At 39.3% G+C, this 17,309-nt stretch overlaps 2 protein-coding genes and 1 pseudogene across 4 annotated transcripts in view; 1 reads left to right on the top strand and 2 right to left on the bottom strand.

Moving 5' to 3' along the window:
* The window catches only part of Insyn2b (inhibitory synaptic factor family member 2B), a 331,485-nt gene that overhangs the window by 191,311 nt on the left and 122,865 nt on the right, over nt 1-17,309 (bottom strand). Inside the window, exon 5 of one of the 2 annotated variants that reach the window (XR_015444791.1) lies at nt 300-467. The exons of the other annotated variant lie outside the window; for it this stretch is intronic. The gene's annotated coding sequence lies outside the window, so the exon portion shown is untranslated. Of the gene's footprint in view, nt 1-299; nt 468-17,309 lie in introns of those variants that run through there. 2 annotated transcript variants of the gene reach the window in all.
* Dock2 (dedicator of cytokinesis 2) overlaps nt 1-17,309 on the top strand; it is a 433,172-nt gene that overhangs the window by 407,180 nt on the left and 8,683 nt on the right. For both annotated transcript variants that reach the window (XM_021239768.2, XM_004836400.3), the window contains exons 44-46: nt 303-389; nt 5,727-5,903; nt 7,248-7,331. In XM_021239768.2, the coding sequence (XP_021095427.1) occupies nt 303-389; nt 5,727-5,903; nt 7,248-7,331 (348 nt within the window). The remainder of the gene's footprint in view (nt 1-302; nt 390-5,726; nt 5,904-7,247; nt 7,332-17,309) is intronic.
* Nucleotides 9,496-17,226, bottom strand: LOC147822957 (small ribosomal subunit protein eS24 pseudogene; annotated as a pseudogene).

Here is a 17,309-nt window from a genome sequence, read left to right as displayed (position 1 = left end):
CTCTGCCAGCCCAGAATGGGCGGGAATTTGACCAAAAATCCAAGAAGATAAGACTAACATTCATGGCTGTGATGACACCCACTCCCCACTCTCTTCTGTTGGGGTTTCTCATTTCCTAAGTCCAGAGAGAGCTTAAGCTTCATGCTGGGATAGAATTCTTAAGTATGCAGCAAGTGGGTTTCTGGATCTTGCAGCGTTTCTTCTGTTCCTGGGCAGATGGGAGGCCTCTGGCAAGCTTCCCTGAGGCTCAGGCTGCGTAAGTGTGTTGCTTTCTCGCCCTTGCACCCCCACCTCCGGGACAGTCGATGTGGATCGAGAGGACCTCCTTTGTGACTGCATACAAGCTGCCGGGCATCCTGCGGTGGTTCGAGGTAGTTCACATGTCACAGGTGAGTCTCGGGCATTGGTGGCAGACCCTTTCCTCCTCTGCCAGGTGGGGCACAACCAGCTTCAGGAGGTTCTGTTGACTTTGAAAAGGGCATGTGTCATTGTTTGATGCTCCTATCCTGGAGTCTCAGGTTTCTAGTGCAAGAAGAGACCTCAGACAACATCCAGAGTACCTGCTTTCAGATTTTTGTAAGCCAGTAGATAACCCCCCCCCCGCTCAGGAGGTTAAATATTTCACAGACTCCAGTAATAATAAATAGGCACGTCTGTGGTGTCGAGGGAGGGGATGTAGCAGAGGGCCTACAACTCCATCCACCCAGTCACCCCTCTGTTTTCATCCTATCCCAGCAGCTTGTTGGGGTGGCTCTGAGGTATGAGCCCATTTTATACTTGGACAAACTGAGGCTCAGAGAAGGGAAAGCAGACAGTGCCAAAGTTCTGACTAGAATCCAAATGTTTGAACTTCCTTGTGCAGATCACCTGTTTTTGCTTCTCAGTATACCTTAAGTTCTCCATGTCCTCAGGCACCCTGGAACCTTGTAGTTCCCAAGATAGAGGGGAAGGGACAATGTGGTTAAAAGGACACACTCAATCAAATGGGGACATATGCAGGATTTCTTATATATTGATTCATTAAAAAACTAGTTCCCGAGTACCTAACACATGTCATGCTGTTCCGAGACCTGGAGATTCCACTGTGGGACTCACCTTCTAGTAAGGAGACAGACTCAAAAGTCAAAGTAAATATATACAATGTTGTATGATGAAAACTACAGTGGAGAAAGATAAAACAGAAAGCAATGGAGGAAGGGTAGTGATTTAAATAGCATGGTGGGAAAAAGCTTCCCACCAAAATGGCTTTTCAGCACAACCCTATCGGAAGTAGGGAAGTGGTCCACTCATAAACTGAAGAGAAGGCATTCCCATAGAAAAAAGAGCAAGTGGAAAGGCCCTGAGGCCAGAACATGCTTGTGTGTAGATCAGGACAAATAAGGGATAAGTCATAGTCATCTAATACCAGATCATGGAGGACCGTATAGACCATCACTGGCACTTGGGCTTTTCCATAAGCAAGTCAAAGCCATGAGCAGAGGAGGGAGGGTATGACTGATGTGTTCAAACAGCTGTGTTATCAGCATTGACACTGTCTCACTCCAGCCTTTAATGCCCCCTCCTTTCCAGTAAGCCAGCAGCTTGGTTTCTCATCAACCTCCTTTTTGTGGACATGGCCTAGACCTTGGAAAAATAGAATAAGGATGATGACAGCCACAAACATTCATGTGCTAAGCTGCTCACTTGCATGATTGCATGTGAATCCTCCTATAACCCTATCAGGGAGATATTATTCTCTCCATTTTATAGATGGGGGGCATAATGAGTTCATGGGTTATTCAAGGTTAGTAAAAGAGGTAGAGTTGGACATTACCCTCCCTTATCAGCCACCTGGAATGGAATCATTCTTTCCTTCTTCAGAGTGTCCCCAGCCCCCCAGCAAGAGCACCCTGGAAAGGAAGAAAGTGTGCATACCCTTGGTTAATAGGACATACTGACACATGATAATTTTTAACAACCATACCAGGCACTGTGTCAAAAGCTTTATAGTCTTACCCCATTTCATTTTCACAAAACCCTATGAAGTACATACAGTCAGCCTTCTGCTTGCACAGGTTCCACACACATAGCTTCAACCAAGTACAAATTGAGGGAAAAAAATGTATCTGTATGAACATGTACAAATGTTTTTCTTGTCATTATTCCCTAAATAATATGAAACTATTTACATAGCATTTACATTAGGTGTTGCAAGTCATTTCAAATGATTTAAAGTATATGGCAGGGTGTATACAAATACAATGCCATTTTATAAAAGAGATTTGAGCAATCTTGGATCTGTGGTGTCCCCTTGGGTTTTGAGGGACAACTGTACTGTCCTTAGTTCTGTTATAGGGATGAAGAATAAAATTTCTACTCCTCAGTAGCTGCTGTCCATTCGTCCAGGCTCAGCCTTGTCAACTGGTGGGCCTCTCCTTCAGGAGTTCCTGCTGGACTGTAGGCAAAAAGGGAGCCCACACCTGTAGTCCTTATTCCCTGTACTTCCGTTTCTCCTCCAGGCACTAATCACCTCCTCATAGACTACATAATTTTTCTGTGAGCTTATTTTTAATATTAATATTAACTATAATGTGTTATGCTATAAACTCCACTAGAATATAAATTCCAGGAATGCAGAGATTTTTGCCTATTTTGTTCTCCACCATACTCTGAGTACCAAGCATAGTCTTGGGCCCATAATAGATGCTCAAGAAAGTTTAAGTACATCAATCAACAATTTGCAGATGCCCATCATGTCTGAACTAGTTTCCTTCATTTATGAACTCAGAATTCTGAAATTAGGCAGGAAATACTCAACATTTTTGATTTGCTCCTTTCATTTCAATCTCTTCTGATAGACAGAGTTGAGGAAATATCTAAAAAGTTGACCAACGTGAATTTATCTTTAATAGCCTCCCTCAGATAAGTTATCAAGAATTTCAAGATGTCTCACATATATAAGTTTAATGCCCTGCCAAGTGACTTCATTTTTTACCCTTTTTTATTATATGAACTTGTATTTTGTTCTCAGTTTTTCCTCCCATAAGTTCCCATTCCTCCACTACTGTTTGTATAAAGAAACGTTTTCTGGTGGGCTTCCAGTATAAGTTCTGCTTATTTAATACTTGTCCTTGTTCTTGCCCTGAGAAATTTAATCTGTACAAGGAGTTGTAATCTGGGGGTCACTTAAATTCCACTTGGAATTTCAGAGTTGAAAGGGAGCCAGAGGCCATTAAGTTCCAACACTTTGCAATCTTTCTTTCATAGCTGATGCTAAGTCAAGGAGATGGACAGTGCTTGTCCAACATCATACAGATCAATAAATGACCCAGTGGAGCAAATTAGTTCAAATTGGAACACATAGCAGGCCCATCAGAGGCGATGGACACACGGAGCCATCTCCATTCCCATGGTCCTAACTTTTATTCTATTACAACCTCCTGACATCCAGGCCTTTCACCAAATACATGACCCCCAAAACTGCTTGAAGAGTTATATATTTGGTCAACACAAATGCCCTTGGGTAGGGAGCCAACATTATTTTCACTCTCATTCTTTGTTCTTGTTCCTGAGGGCTCTAATGAGAATATAGATTTGGGAACCTCAAAATGGTTTCCAAAATCAAGAGGAAAGCCAAACAATGGATCTTTCCCTTGCTAATGACTTGTCTTAAAGCTTGCATCCCTCGGTCATGCCAGGCTACTGTTGAATCCCGGTGTGGTCCTGGGCTTAATTCAAGCAGTGCTGGTTGGTCTTTCTTAGACCCCATCTAGACCTTGGCCTTGTAAAACCCTGCAGAGTTCTGCACACTTGACTAAAACTAGACTATGGATTTCAGCCATGGACTGCTGAGTGGCATTCCCCTCCATTTCATACTGTGTTTATGTGTGCATGTGTGCCCGTTATATGTGCACATGAGTGTTCATGGATGGGTGCAATAATTTGAATATAGTGTTTCTTAATGATTCAAATGTAAAAGCTTGATCCCCAAGGTAGTGGTTTGGGAGGTTCTAAGTTCACTGATGGCCATCCCTTCAAGAGGGATGTGGGACCCTGGTCTCTCGGTCACTCTCTGCTTCCTGGCTTGTGATTAAGTCATCTGCTTTGACACATACTCCTCACCATGGCTGTATGGCAATCCTACCAGAGGCCCAGAGCAGTGAGACTGCCCAGTCTTAGCCTTGACCCTACAGAACATGAGCTACATGAATCGCTCCTCTTGTAAGTTAATTGCCACAGGTATTTAGTTGTAGTAACATGAAGCTTACTAATTCAGTAGGTGTATGCATGCATTTGTGACAGAGAGTGAGAATGACAGAGAGGGTGAATCTACTCCCTAAGACTTCTTACTACAGGAGCTGACATCTCCAAAAACTAGAGGTTGGAACGTTTTCTAGAAAAAGGGCCAGATGGAAGTAGGGGCCAAGTGTAGATTCAGGAAAGGGTGTGAGAGTTATGGTTTCACAGGGATTTAAGGACATGACTTATTTAAAAAGATGACCAAGAACATGGCCATGACGGCCCATCTTCTCCCCTCATATATGTAGTAAATATAAGCACTTACAGGTGATATTTTTGAAGAATTCTGTATCAAGTATTGTATTATCTCAATCTTTACTACATTGCCAGGGAGGCAAGCAATATATTACAATCACTGTAGATGTTGTAAAACTTAGGGTACCTTCTTCTATGACATTTTCTCAGATTCCTTATCCTTCTAACCCCTACACTTCCTGCCAGTGAGTCCCTTGCTCTTATTTTATCTAACAACAACTATTAATAACTAGCTACCAATAACTCCTTGAAGTAGGTTTTTCTTATTTCTCTTTTACCATGAATCAACTGATGCTCAGATAGGTTAAGAAACTTGTCCAAGTTCACACAGGTAGAAAATCCCAAAGCTGAATTTTGCACTGTTTTAATTTAATCAGTTCGGTGCTCAGCAAACTATGGCTTGTGGTCAAATTCCATCTGCCACCTATTTTTATAAATAGTTTTATTGGAACACCAATCTTATTTATTTACACATTCCCAGTGGCTGCTTTTCCCTCTACAAAAACAGAGTTGAGTAGTTGTAACAGAGACCATCTAGACTGTGAATCTTGAAATATTTACTATCTGCTCTTCTACAGAAAACATTTGCCGACCTCTAGTTTAGTGTTTTACTCCAGATCCTAAGCTCTTGAGAATCAGACTATTTTCCAGTTGTCATTTGATGGCACTTTGTTTATACTGCTTTCTGAGTAGTGTGGAAGAAGAATTTCACTTTATCTTCTCAGTTAAAGTGGATCTACCTGAAATAGCGACTCTACCTATAGTACAGTCTCAGGGCTCCTCGTGCCAGGCTGATGTTCACCTTGCAAGCAGATCTCTGGCTGAAAACCCTCATGAATTAGCTACGCAACCACAATGTGATGGCTTGAGTTGGAGTGTGTTTCACCCAGGAAATCAGAATAGAGAAGCTGCTCTAGGATAGGCAGCCTCTGAGACCCCAGCAAATGCCTGGCGCTTCCCACCTCAGCCTCCCAGGGAGATCCTTCTCACTAAGCCAGAGACAGTCTCTCCCCAGACAGCAGACCACCCCTCACCCCCTACTGCCTCATTACAACCAGAGCCTGCTGCACCCCCCTTGGGGAGCATGGCCTCATTTGAATTCCCACCCCAAGTGAAAGCGATACCAATAATTATATCTGCATTTAAAGGGACCTGCTAAGGCCCTTACTTCTTGCTGATCTTGTTTTCAACAGACCACAATTAGCCCCCTGGAAAATGCCATCGAAACCATGTCCACAGCCAATGAGAAGATATTGATGATGATAAACCAGTACCAGAATGACGAGAGCCTCCCCATCAACCCACTGTCCATGCTCCTGAATGGGATTGTAGACCCTGCCGTCATGGGCGGCTTCGCCAAGTATGAGAAGGTGAGGATCTCCACTCTCCAGGCCCAGGGAAGGAAGCCTGGGAAACAGTGGCCGCTGTGTGCTCCTTGTCCTACTGTGGATATCCTTGCTTCTTCCCAAAGAGACATACAGTTGAGTTGGACTTCATTTAGTTCCCAAACTTTTTATAGCCTCATATCTTAGCTGAGCTCCCAACTCCTTCCCCCCATTTCCCACCACACAGGGGCAGGAGGGAGCACAGCTCCTAAGGGCCTCATATCCCACTGGGCAGATGCAGGTGCTCAGTTAAGGAAGGGCTCTCTGGTGGCTGTAGGCTGGACCCTGAAAATACAAGAGCCACAAATCTAAGTACATGATACATGTGTAAATGGATCTTTTCCACAGAGGGTTTGAAGTAATACAAATCCAAAGAAATTAATCCCAAAATCTGTCAAAAGTATAGAAAGCCTCAGAGATCAACTCTAAGATGAGAGGTATCATCTAGATCTCCAGGTTATAAGGTCTATGCCAAAGCCCTCACACATTTCATTTTTGACCCTCTTGGTATCAATGGCAAAAAGTGATGGCATCAGTTATAGAAGGTCCATACATGGCTTTCACCTAGCAGACCCTGGAAAATAGATTCCTCATTCTAATAAGTTTCATAACAAGTTCTCTACTGTCTTTCCTATGCATCCAATGACAGAAAAAATTCAGAATACCCACAGTAGTAGTGTAACTAGGTAATTCCTGTCACCCAACCAGTACTTCCGGCTACCCTCAGACACCCCGAGTAGTCACCCTTTGTTCAGCCTGGAGGAATGTTGTGATATGTGTGTATGTAGATATGCACACAATAAGGACAGGGCCCCAGGAAATTCTGGGGAGCTGGCAAGCAGGGTCACTCGCAGCGAGGCAGGCAGGCCACAAGGCAAGCGTGAACATGCACCAGGTGAAATTTCTTTCCTAAGTTCTTTTCCTTGGAGCAGTGTTCTCTAATTTGAGATGCATTGGAATCTCCTGCAGCCTTCTTAACAGGAGACCCTGTGCCCATTCCCAGAATCTGATTTTATTGCTGTGGGTTGACTCCAGAGAATTTGCATTTCTTATAAGTTTCCTAGGGACGCTGTGGGGCCAAGAGTCCCATTTTGAGAATGACTTCCCTGGAGTCTGCAGCCCATTCCCAGTGAGTGCTGCTGGAAGCCCCCAGGGAAGGAAGACAGTGGTAGGTCCTGCAGGTCCCTGATCATCCAGCCATCCAAATACCTGTAACCTCATTCCTGCCCCTCTCACATGGAATCTTCTCTTAGTACCTGAAACACTGGGATCCACACTGAGTGAATGGGAAACTCCAAACCTCTGTCTGCCCACTTCTCACCCCCACAGGCCTTCTTCACTGAAGATTACAGCAGGGACCACCCTGAGGACCAGGACAAGCTGAGCCATCTCAAGGACCTGATTGCCTGGCAGGTAAAGTAGAACTGGACTGGGAAACATCCTGCCTTTTCTCCGTTCCCCTAGTTCACTTGCCCCTGAGCCAGCCTCTGGCTGGCCTGATCTCCTCCTGCCCCATGCTTATTGGCCTCTCTTCTGACTCTGTATAACACCTGAGCAGGCTTAGCCAGAGCAGAGATTTGGGGCATCTCACCCTTGGGTGTTGTACAGGTGCTGGGCAGCAGTGCTGTGCCAGAGGTTGCTAAGATTGCTTTCTTTGATGTTGAATTCAAATGGTGGCTTTTCACAGCGGTACTCAAAGGGGTGGGGGGCTGCACATCCTCCACCACCTTCACCACTACACTTCCAGCCAGCATGCACCAATCAGATAATAGAAGACTTGGGTGCCCCCCTCCTACCTCTCCTCCTTCTAAGGCTGACCCAGTTTGTTGTAGATGAGGCTGTGATAGATATCAGGTTTTGCAAGTGATTGAGGGCCTTGTTTGGCTGGTTCTCTGGTCAAAGGGCCTACATCTGGACAGGCTGCTGCTTGGCTCTCTGGATCCAGCCTGAAGATTTGCCTCTTGCCTCCAGCTTTACTCCTTCTCTCCTTGCATCCCTCTCCCTTCGGACTCTTCCTTCTCTCCTTTTTCTCTCTTTCTATGCATCTGTCTTTCCCTTTCTCTCGTAGAAGCTCTTTGCTTCTATCCCTTCCCTGTCTGTCTTTGGCCTCTCTCTGCCACCATCCTCTTATCGTTTTACTCCTCTCTGCCTTCCCTTCTTCTCTCTCCTTCTCCCTTTTTTTTCTCTCACCTTCTCTCTGCAAAAGAAACAATCTCTTAAATCTGTCCCATGGGGGCTTTCAAAGGACCAGGCTCCCCTTCCTGGGGCAGCCGCCTCCTGAGATATCTGCAGGGTCTTTGCTCTTTGCAGACCATGCAGCATACTCTAAAGGGGGACTTGGAGGGGTGAGCTTGGCAGGGAAGACCGCAGCCAGCCCAAGGGCAGGGAGCAGCAGTTGGCAGCTGCCTGTCCCCTCCTCCTCCTCTCCCTCCCTCCCTCCCTCCTTGCCAGTCACTGTGTAAAGAAAAGCAAGCTTTCCTGTTAGGGAGTTTTTGTTACTCTGGGGAAATCAGGGAATGAGAAGCATTGGGTGCAGCCTTTTTTCTTAAAATAAGAATTCCTAATTCAGGTCCTTCTCTGCCTCTGCCAATTTATGCAAAGTGGGGCTTTAAAAATGAGCCACTGAGCACTGCACAGAAGCACTTTGCCTGAATGCATTTTTTGTGTCTGGAATTCTCTCTCCCTTTTTTACTTTGTGCCACCTGTGAAGCCAAATATTCTTACGGTGTCTCCATCCTTCTTGGGGTCATTATGTCCTTTGATATTCAGATAATGGCATTGCTCCTCCCCACTCCCAACTTGGAAAGCAGGAAGGCCTGGAGGTAAGTGGTTCTCTTCTTTGGATATTTCTGGGGCCTTCTGGGGAAGGCTGAGGAGTCACGTGCTTCTGTGGATCTAAAGACTGCCTGGACCTTTCTGTGGGGCCCCACTTCTCATCTGTTACAGCCTCTACATGCTGTAGTTACTGCACCCAATGCTAGGCTCTAGTTTCTAAGAAAATTCTATACAAGGCTTGGAGCTAATTAGTGGGACTCCAAATAAAGGAGACTGAAGGCAGGCATTGGATGTTACTGCTCCTAAGAGCCCTTGTCTGGGCACCTTCAGACCGCACCCCTGTGGCTACTTTCTCCATAGTACTACACATCACCCTAAGTTCCCCACTTCACCTCCAAAGGAGACTGCCCTCACCTATCCCCCTCCTGTTCAGAGCCCAAGTGCCCGGACCATGGGCACCCACACTCAGAAGATGCAGCCCTGATTATGGTGCAAGTGCCCTTTTTTTCGTTATTATAGCAAATAACCTCTTTTGCATCCATTCTGTTCATTCTTACAACCCTTATTATTGAGCCCCAGCTGTGTCCCAGACACAGTACCTGGCAACAGAGATATAGTGAGGGATGAAACTGGGCCTGCTCCCTACTAGTGTTTACTTCTAAAATGGATATTAGTTTTTTGCAAAGCTAGATGCACTTCGGATTTTCTCTAAGTGTGAGATCCTTACATTTCAAAGGGGACCAAACTAACAAATGCTAATGTTTTCCAAGTACATTTTGTGTTCCAGATTTCACAGACTTCATGACTGACAGCTACTTAGTTATTTTTGTAAAAGCTTTCTATTTTTTGGCATGGAAAGATGTTTATAGTATAGTCATCTTGTAAACTTTTTTATATTTTACAAACAAAAAGATACACATAAAATTATACAGCTCATTGATTACAAAGCATATGTCCATTGACCATCACTTAGATGAAGATATAGAATTCTGCTCACACCCCTAATCCTACCTTATAAGCATTACCATCCCTTCTAGGACTGATTTTCCTTTTACAGTAATCATTTCCTCTTTAAAAAAAAAAAATGTTTTGCCACCAAAGCACTCATTCCTAAAACTCCATAGTTTACTTTTTTTTTTTTTGCTTAAATTCTTTTATTGGTACATTTTAGGTATACAATACGTTTACATTTATCATTGGGAGCTTGCACCCGTACATGATGTATCTTGGTTCTTACTTTTTCCCCATTCCCTGTCCTCCCTTCACCCCCTCCACCCCTCCCTATTTACATAGACTTTGTTTCCATTTTTTTCTTTTCTCATAATCATAGTTTACCTTTATTTTTGACCTACAAATATAAATGGAATCACAGTCTAGTTATTTGTATCAATGTCATATTTGTGAAGTTCATTTTTGTTGTTCATAGCTACCATTTATTCATTTTTGTTGCTGTGTTATAATATAAACAAGTGAATTGTAAAACTGTGCCAAATGTATTGTTTTTCTACTAATAGAGAATGATGATTTCAGTCTGGGGCTCTTATAAAAAAATGCCATTCTAATATCTTTGTTAATGTCTTTTTAGTGCACATTTCTTTTGTGCATATACATGGGCCTGGAATTTCTTGGTCATGACATAGAAGAATATTTAGCTTTAGTAGATACTGCCAAATAGATACCAGGATAGTTTAGCCTATCCTTCAATTTCATATCGTTTTATGCAGTATATACTATTATGTACGTGGCTTCTTTTGTTCAACATAATACCTTTGAGAGTCATCTAGCTTACTGCATATAACAGAGGTTGGATTTTTTCTGTTTCTAAGTATTATCCTTTGTATGAACATACAGTATACAAATACTATACCAATTAAGCTTTTCTGTTGATGGACATTTGAGTTGTTTTCAGGTTTTGTATATTATGAGTAAAATTGCTATGAACATTCTTGTTCACGTCTTTTGGTGGCCATAAGAGCTTGATTCCCTCAGTATAGATGTAGCAGATAAATTGCTGGGTCGAGAATGCCTTGCTGGATACAAAAAAATTGTATAGTTACTCTTACATGAGAAACACACATAAAGACACACTCAGAGCAAAATAGAAGAGAGATCAATAGGAAGTAGGGAGAAGTTCAAATACTTCCCAAATTATATATTCCATTGTTTCAAAAATATTTTAATAGATACACTAGTTTGTTTCCTTTATACTACTAGTTTATCTTAGTTTGTTGAAAAGAAAGTTTTGTGTTATTGTTTGTTTCTTTGTAAGAATCTTTTTGGTCTATGTCTTGTACTCTGAGTACCTAAAGATAGTGATACACAGTGTATTTACTATTGTTATTCTCTTACTTTGTTCTGTGTTTTTGTTTTATTTTTTCATAAAACAAAAACACAGTTTTCCAAAGTGGCTAAGCCAATTTACACTCCTGCCAACAACTTCTAAGAGTATGAATTGTTTTACAATTAATTTCAGTCCTTAAGGTAAATGTGTATATCTCATTTTAAATTTTTGTCTACATTTTCTGCATAAGCAATGGTGCTGCTTATTGGCTAGTTGGGTAATTCTTTTGAGAAATGCTTTTTCAAATCTTTTATATATTTTAAATTGTCTTTTTAGGAATATAGATGTATATTACATCTATATATGTATTCTTGGCATAAATCCTTTCTCAAATATACCAATTATAGATATCCTTTCAGTCTGCAGTTTATCCAAATACCTTCTTAGTGATGTATTTGATGAACAGAAGTATGTGATTTTGATAAGGTGTAGTTTATCACTTTTTAAATGATTAGCATTTTTATGGGCCACTTTAAGAAATCTACATCTTGATCATGAAGCATATTCTACAGGAATTTTTTTTTGAGGTTGCATTGTTGTATACATTTAGGTATATATCATACAATTACTCTGCCACTACTTTGTGAAAAACCTCTTTTCTCTAATCTTGATCATATCTGTGTTGGTCTGTTTCTGAGCTATTTTGTTCCATTGATCTATTTGTCCGTGTATGTACCACACTGTCTTAATTACTGTAGTTTTATAGTAAGTCATATCTAGTAGTGAAAATACTACGAACTGTTATTTTTGTTGTTTTTTTTTAACTCAAACTTGTTTTCAGGTTTGTCTTGGCACTTACAAGCCCTTTGTATTTCCATGTAAATTTTAAAAACATCTTGTCAATTTTTAAAACTTCCCCAAAACACATTAAGAATACCTTAAATATGTTAATTTAAGAGAGGATTACTATCGTACCAATATTGAGTCTTCTAATATACAATCATGGGCTCTCTTTAATTTCACTCAGCAAAGTTTTGTAGTTTCATTGTAGAGTTCTTTCACATATTTTATGAGTATTATTCCTGGGTATTTGATGTTTCTAATTCTATCATCAATAGTATTGGTTTTAACTTTTACCTTCTGTTTGTCAATATAAACACTTTTGGGATAGTCTATGCCAGTGGTATCAAACCTATAGCACATGTGCCCCAGTAGGTTATCATCATTGAAAGCTCTAAAAGGTTCGCCATCACTGAACAATCACGTGCTAATGCAAAACTTCTTTTCCAATCTTATACTATTTACTTATCTTTCTTGCTTTATTGTACTGAATAGAAGACATAAATGTACATCCCCAGTCTCAATATTTCACACAGTATATATTTTTAAAATGTTCCATTCTATGCCTTATTGTGAATGCATATTTAATTGTATCAAATCCCTTTTCTGAATGTATTGAGGTACACCTTTATTTTGTTAATATGGTGAATTAGTTGATTTTGGGATATTAATTAAGCCAACCTTTCATATATCAAGTAAGCCCCACTTAAGCATAATGTATTATCATTTTTATATGTCATCAAAATCTATTTACAAATGTGTCATTAGGATTTTTGCAATTATCCTCAGATATTAGCCTGTAATTTACCTTCCTTATAATATCCTTGTTCATTTTTTATAACAAAATTAGCCTTAAAGTGAGTTAGACAACTTTTTCCTATTTCTCAATTTTTTGGAGCATTTTGTATACGATTGGCACTTATTTATACCCTGTTTTCTAGAATTTATCAGTGCTACTATATGGGCCAGGAATGTTTTAAAATATGTATTCAATTTGAGTTTTCCAATTTTCTTTTTCTTATGTGTCCTTGTTGGCAAATTGGGGTTTTTTAGGCAATTTGTTCATTTTATCTAAATGTTAAATTTATTGACTATTTTTATATAATCTTGTGATTACTTTTTAAAATTTCAGGGGCAGTTGAGACATGTAGTTCACTATGTAGTTCAAGCTGGCCTCGAACTCACTGTATAGTCCAGGCTGGTCTCGAACTCACAGCCTCCCAAACGCTGCGATTATAGGCATGCACCACCATACCCACCTTACCGTGTTAAGATTATATTTGTACTTTCTAAAATAATACTCTTTTTTTAATCTTGATACTAGTTTTTTACCCTACATTTTTGTGATTAGCCTTTTTAGGTGTTTATCTGTGTTGTCTTTTCAAAGAACTAATCTTTGACTTTGTTGATCCTCTCTGTTGTAAGTTTTATTTTTCATTCATGTCTATTTTTTTGTTGTTGTTGAAGTTTTTACAGTTTATTAATCCTCTCGTGAAAAACCCGCAGTCACTGCAGACAGGCACCGCAACATCTTTACTCCTTCGGCTGTTCTCCAATCTCCAGCTCACTTTTTGCCAGCACCATCATTGGCCTTTGCGGTGCCCCTGACTTTCTTCATTCTGTTCTTGTGTTCCTTCCGCTGCTTTCTTGATGTCTTTTTCTTCTCATACAGGCCGTGTCTTGCAAGTCTATGTTTGGGCTCATTTTTCCTCGCATAATCCAAAGAATCATAAATCATGCCGAAGCCAGTTGTCTTGCCACCCCCGAAATGAGTTCTGAATCCAAATACAAAATTAACATCTGGTGTAGACTTGTACATTTTGGCGAGTTTTTCCCGAATTTCTGTCTTGGGTACTGTTGCTTTCCCGGGATGAAGGACATCAATGAGCATTTGTTTCCTTTGAAGTAGTAGGTTGGTCATGAACTTCCGGGTCCGGATAGTTACCATGTCATTCACGATGGCAACAGATCCTCAGGCAGCCAGGGAGGGAAAAAAACAAAACAAAACATTCAAGTCTATTGCCTATTTCCTTTCTTTTGCTCTGAGTGCAATTTCCTTTGCTTTAAAACTCTTTGGATTTAATTTTATTAATTTCTATGATAAAAATTATTTGAGACGTAGTTAGACATCTTTTACATTATAGTAATTCAATATATGTTTATAATGTATAATAGCCAAATTAGGGCAATAAGCATTTCCATCTCTTTGACCATTAATTATTTTTATATGTTGGGTATTTCATACCCTTTTCATTTTGAAATATATCATAGTTACCCTACTGTGCTAAAGAAGAACTGGAAGGTATTCCTCACCTCTGTATTATGGTGCTACTTATCAAAGTTCTCTGCATCTTTACCTGCATTTGTTTCTTTTGTGTTTTGGATGATGGTCATTCTGATTGAGGAGTGATGCTATCTCACTGCAGTTTTAGTCTGCATTTCCTTGATGAGACTGAGCACTTTCTCATGTACTTCTTGGTCATTCTTATGTGAAGTATCTATTTTGAAAAATGTCTATTTAATTCTTTAGCCTATTTTTCAGTTGGATTGTTTGGGTTTTAGTGTTCAGCCTTATCAGTTCCTTATATATTCTGGATATCAATTCCTTCCAAAATGAATAGTTTTCAAATATTTTCTCCCATTCTGTATGTTGTCTCTTAATTCTGTTATTTCCTTTGCTGTGTGGTAGCTCTTAGTTCGATATAATCCCATTTGTCTATTGGGTTTTTTTGTTTGTTTGTTTCCTCTGCTTTAGGAGTCCTATCTAAAAATTCATTGCCTACACTAATCCCTTGAAGTGCTTACCCTATGTTTTCTTGCAGAAATTTCATAGTTCCAAGTTTAACATTTAGGTTTTGATTCATTTTGAGTTGACTTTTTATATTGAGAGAGGAAGGGACCTAGTTTCATTCTCCCAACATGCACATCCAAGTTTGCCAGTGCCATTTATTAAAGAGATGTTTTCCTCCACTACTTGTTCTTGATGCTCTGTTAAAATCAGTTGGCTGTGTGAACATTGATTAATTTCTGGGTTCTCTGCTCTCTTCCATAGATCTATATATCTGCTTTATGCCAGCACCATGCTGTTTTAGTTATGATAACTTTATAGCATATTTTGAAGTCAGATATTATAATGTCTCCAGCAATGTTGTTGTGTGTCACCTCTTCCCCAAACCCACCCAGGATTACTTGGCTATTTTTGGTCCTTTGTGGCTCAGGGCCAATTTTAAGATTTGTTTTTCTATGAAGAAAGTCAATGGTATTTTGATGAGAATTGCATTGAATCAATATATCTTTGGGTATGAAGTCGTTTTAACAATGTTGATTCTTTAAATCCATGAATGAGATATCTTTGTATTTTGTATATTTCCTCTATAACTTTTTCATCAGTGTTTTATCATTTTCTCATTGCAAATATCTTTTGCTTCCATGGGGAAATTTACTTCTGCAAATTTTTGTAGCTATTGTGAATGGGACTGCTTTCTTAATTTTTTTCAGCAACTTAATCACTGGTGTATAAAAATGCTACTTTTGGGTAGGGGATTTAGCTCAGTGGTTCTGCTGCCTGCCTCACAAGCACAAGGTCCCAAGTTCGATTCCCAGTATCAAAAAAAAAGCTACTTTTCTGTATGTTGATTTTGTATCTTCTAACATTACTGAATTTGTTTATAAGTCTTAAAAGCTTTATGATGGAGTATTTTTCTGTGTAAAAAATCATGTCATCTGCAAACACGGATTAACTTTGTTTCTAATTCCAATGCACTTTAGTTCTTTCTCATGCCAAAGTGCTCTAGGACTTCCAGTACTGTATTAAGAATGATGAAAATGGACATCCTTGTCTTGTTCCCAGTATTACAGGAAATGCTTTCAGCTTTCCTCATTAATATGATATTGGCTCCAGGCTTTTTATTAATAGCCTTTAGTATCTTGAGATATGTGCCTTCTATACCTAATTTTGGAGAGATTTTTATCATGATGGGATGTTAAATCTTAATGTGTTTTCTGTATCTATTGAAACAATCTTGTAGTTTTGGTACTTCATTCTATTGATGTATTGTATTATGTTTATTGACTTTTGTATGTTGAACTATTCTTGTATTTCTGAGATGAATCCCCCTTGATTGTGCTGTATGCTGCTGAATTTGGTTTGCTAGTATTTTGAGAATTTTCACATCTCTTTTCATCAGGGATACAGGTCTATTCTTCTTATGTTGTATTTATCTGGTTTTGTTAGCAGAGTAATGTTGGCCTCATAATTGGCAAAATTCCTTCTATTTCAATTATCTGAAAAAGTTTAAGAAGAATTGGAACGAGTTCTTTGAATATTTTATTGAATTTAGCAGTAAAACCAGAATACTTTTTAAATGAGAGAATTACTGCTTCGATCTCATTACTTATCATTGGTCTGTTTAAATTTTCTATTCTATTTCTTCTTGATTCAATTTTGGTCAATTGTGTGTGTTCATAAATTTATCCATTTTTTCTAGGTTTTCCAGTTTAGCATAGAACTGTTCATAGTAATTTCTTATGAGCCTTTGTATTTCTGTGGTATTATTTGTAATGTCTCCCTTTTCATCTCTAATATCATTAAGTCATCTCTTTTTTTCTTGGCTGGTCTAGCTAAAGGTTTGTCAATTGTTTATCCTTTCAAAAAAACAATCTTTGGTTTCACACATCTTTTGAACTATTTTGTAATTTTGATTTTATTTAGTCATGCTCTGATCTTTTATTTTTTTCCTTCCATTAATTTTGGGTTTGGTTTGTTCTTGCTTTTCTAGGTGTTTGAGGTACACTGTTAGGTTGTATATTTGAGATTTTTTTTTTTTGTAGACATTTACTGCTATAAACTTCCCTGTCATTATTACTTCTTCTTTATCCCACAGATTTCGGTACATTGCATTGTCATTTTCACTTGTTTCCAGAAGTATTTTTATTTCCTTCTTAATCTCTCCAGTTACCTACCTGTTGGTCATTTGGGAGGATGTTATTTAATGTTCACATATTTATGTACTTCTCATTCTTATTGACTTGTACTTTTATCCTGATGTGGATATCAGAAAACATCTGATATTATTTCTATTTTTTAAAAATTGATTGGGATTTGATTTTCAGCCTATCATATCATCTATCCTGGAGAATGCTCCATGTGCTGATGAGAAGAATGAGTATTCTATTGCCATTGAATGAAATGCTCTGTGTCTGTTAGGTCCATTTGCTCTATATTTATGATTCAACTCAGATTTATATTTTTTGTTGGTTTTCTGTCTGAATGAATGTCCATTAAAGGAAAAGGAGTGTTGAATCCACAGCTATCATCATATTAGTCTATCTCTCACTTTATATCTAATAATTTTTGCTTATATATTTAGGTGGTTCTATGTTGGGTGTATATAGATTTGCAATTGTTATGTCTTCTTGCTAAACTTAATGACTCCCCTCCCCTTTGCCACTCTTTTACAGGGTTTGATTTAAAGTCTGCTTTATCAGACAGGAGT

This window comes from Heterocephalus glaber, unplaced genomic scaffold, assembly GCF_053883595.1.
Source record: "Heterocephalus glaber isolate CG9 unplaced genomic scaffold, H.glaber_assembly_v1.0 deba00001606, whole genome shotgun sequence".
Classification (NCBI taxonomy): Eukaryota; Metazoa; Chordata; class Mammalia; order Rodentia; family Bathyergidae; genus Heterocephalus; species Heterocephalus glaber.
This window is presented reverse-complemented; position numbering and strand designations above follow the sequence as displayed.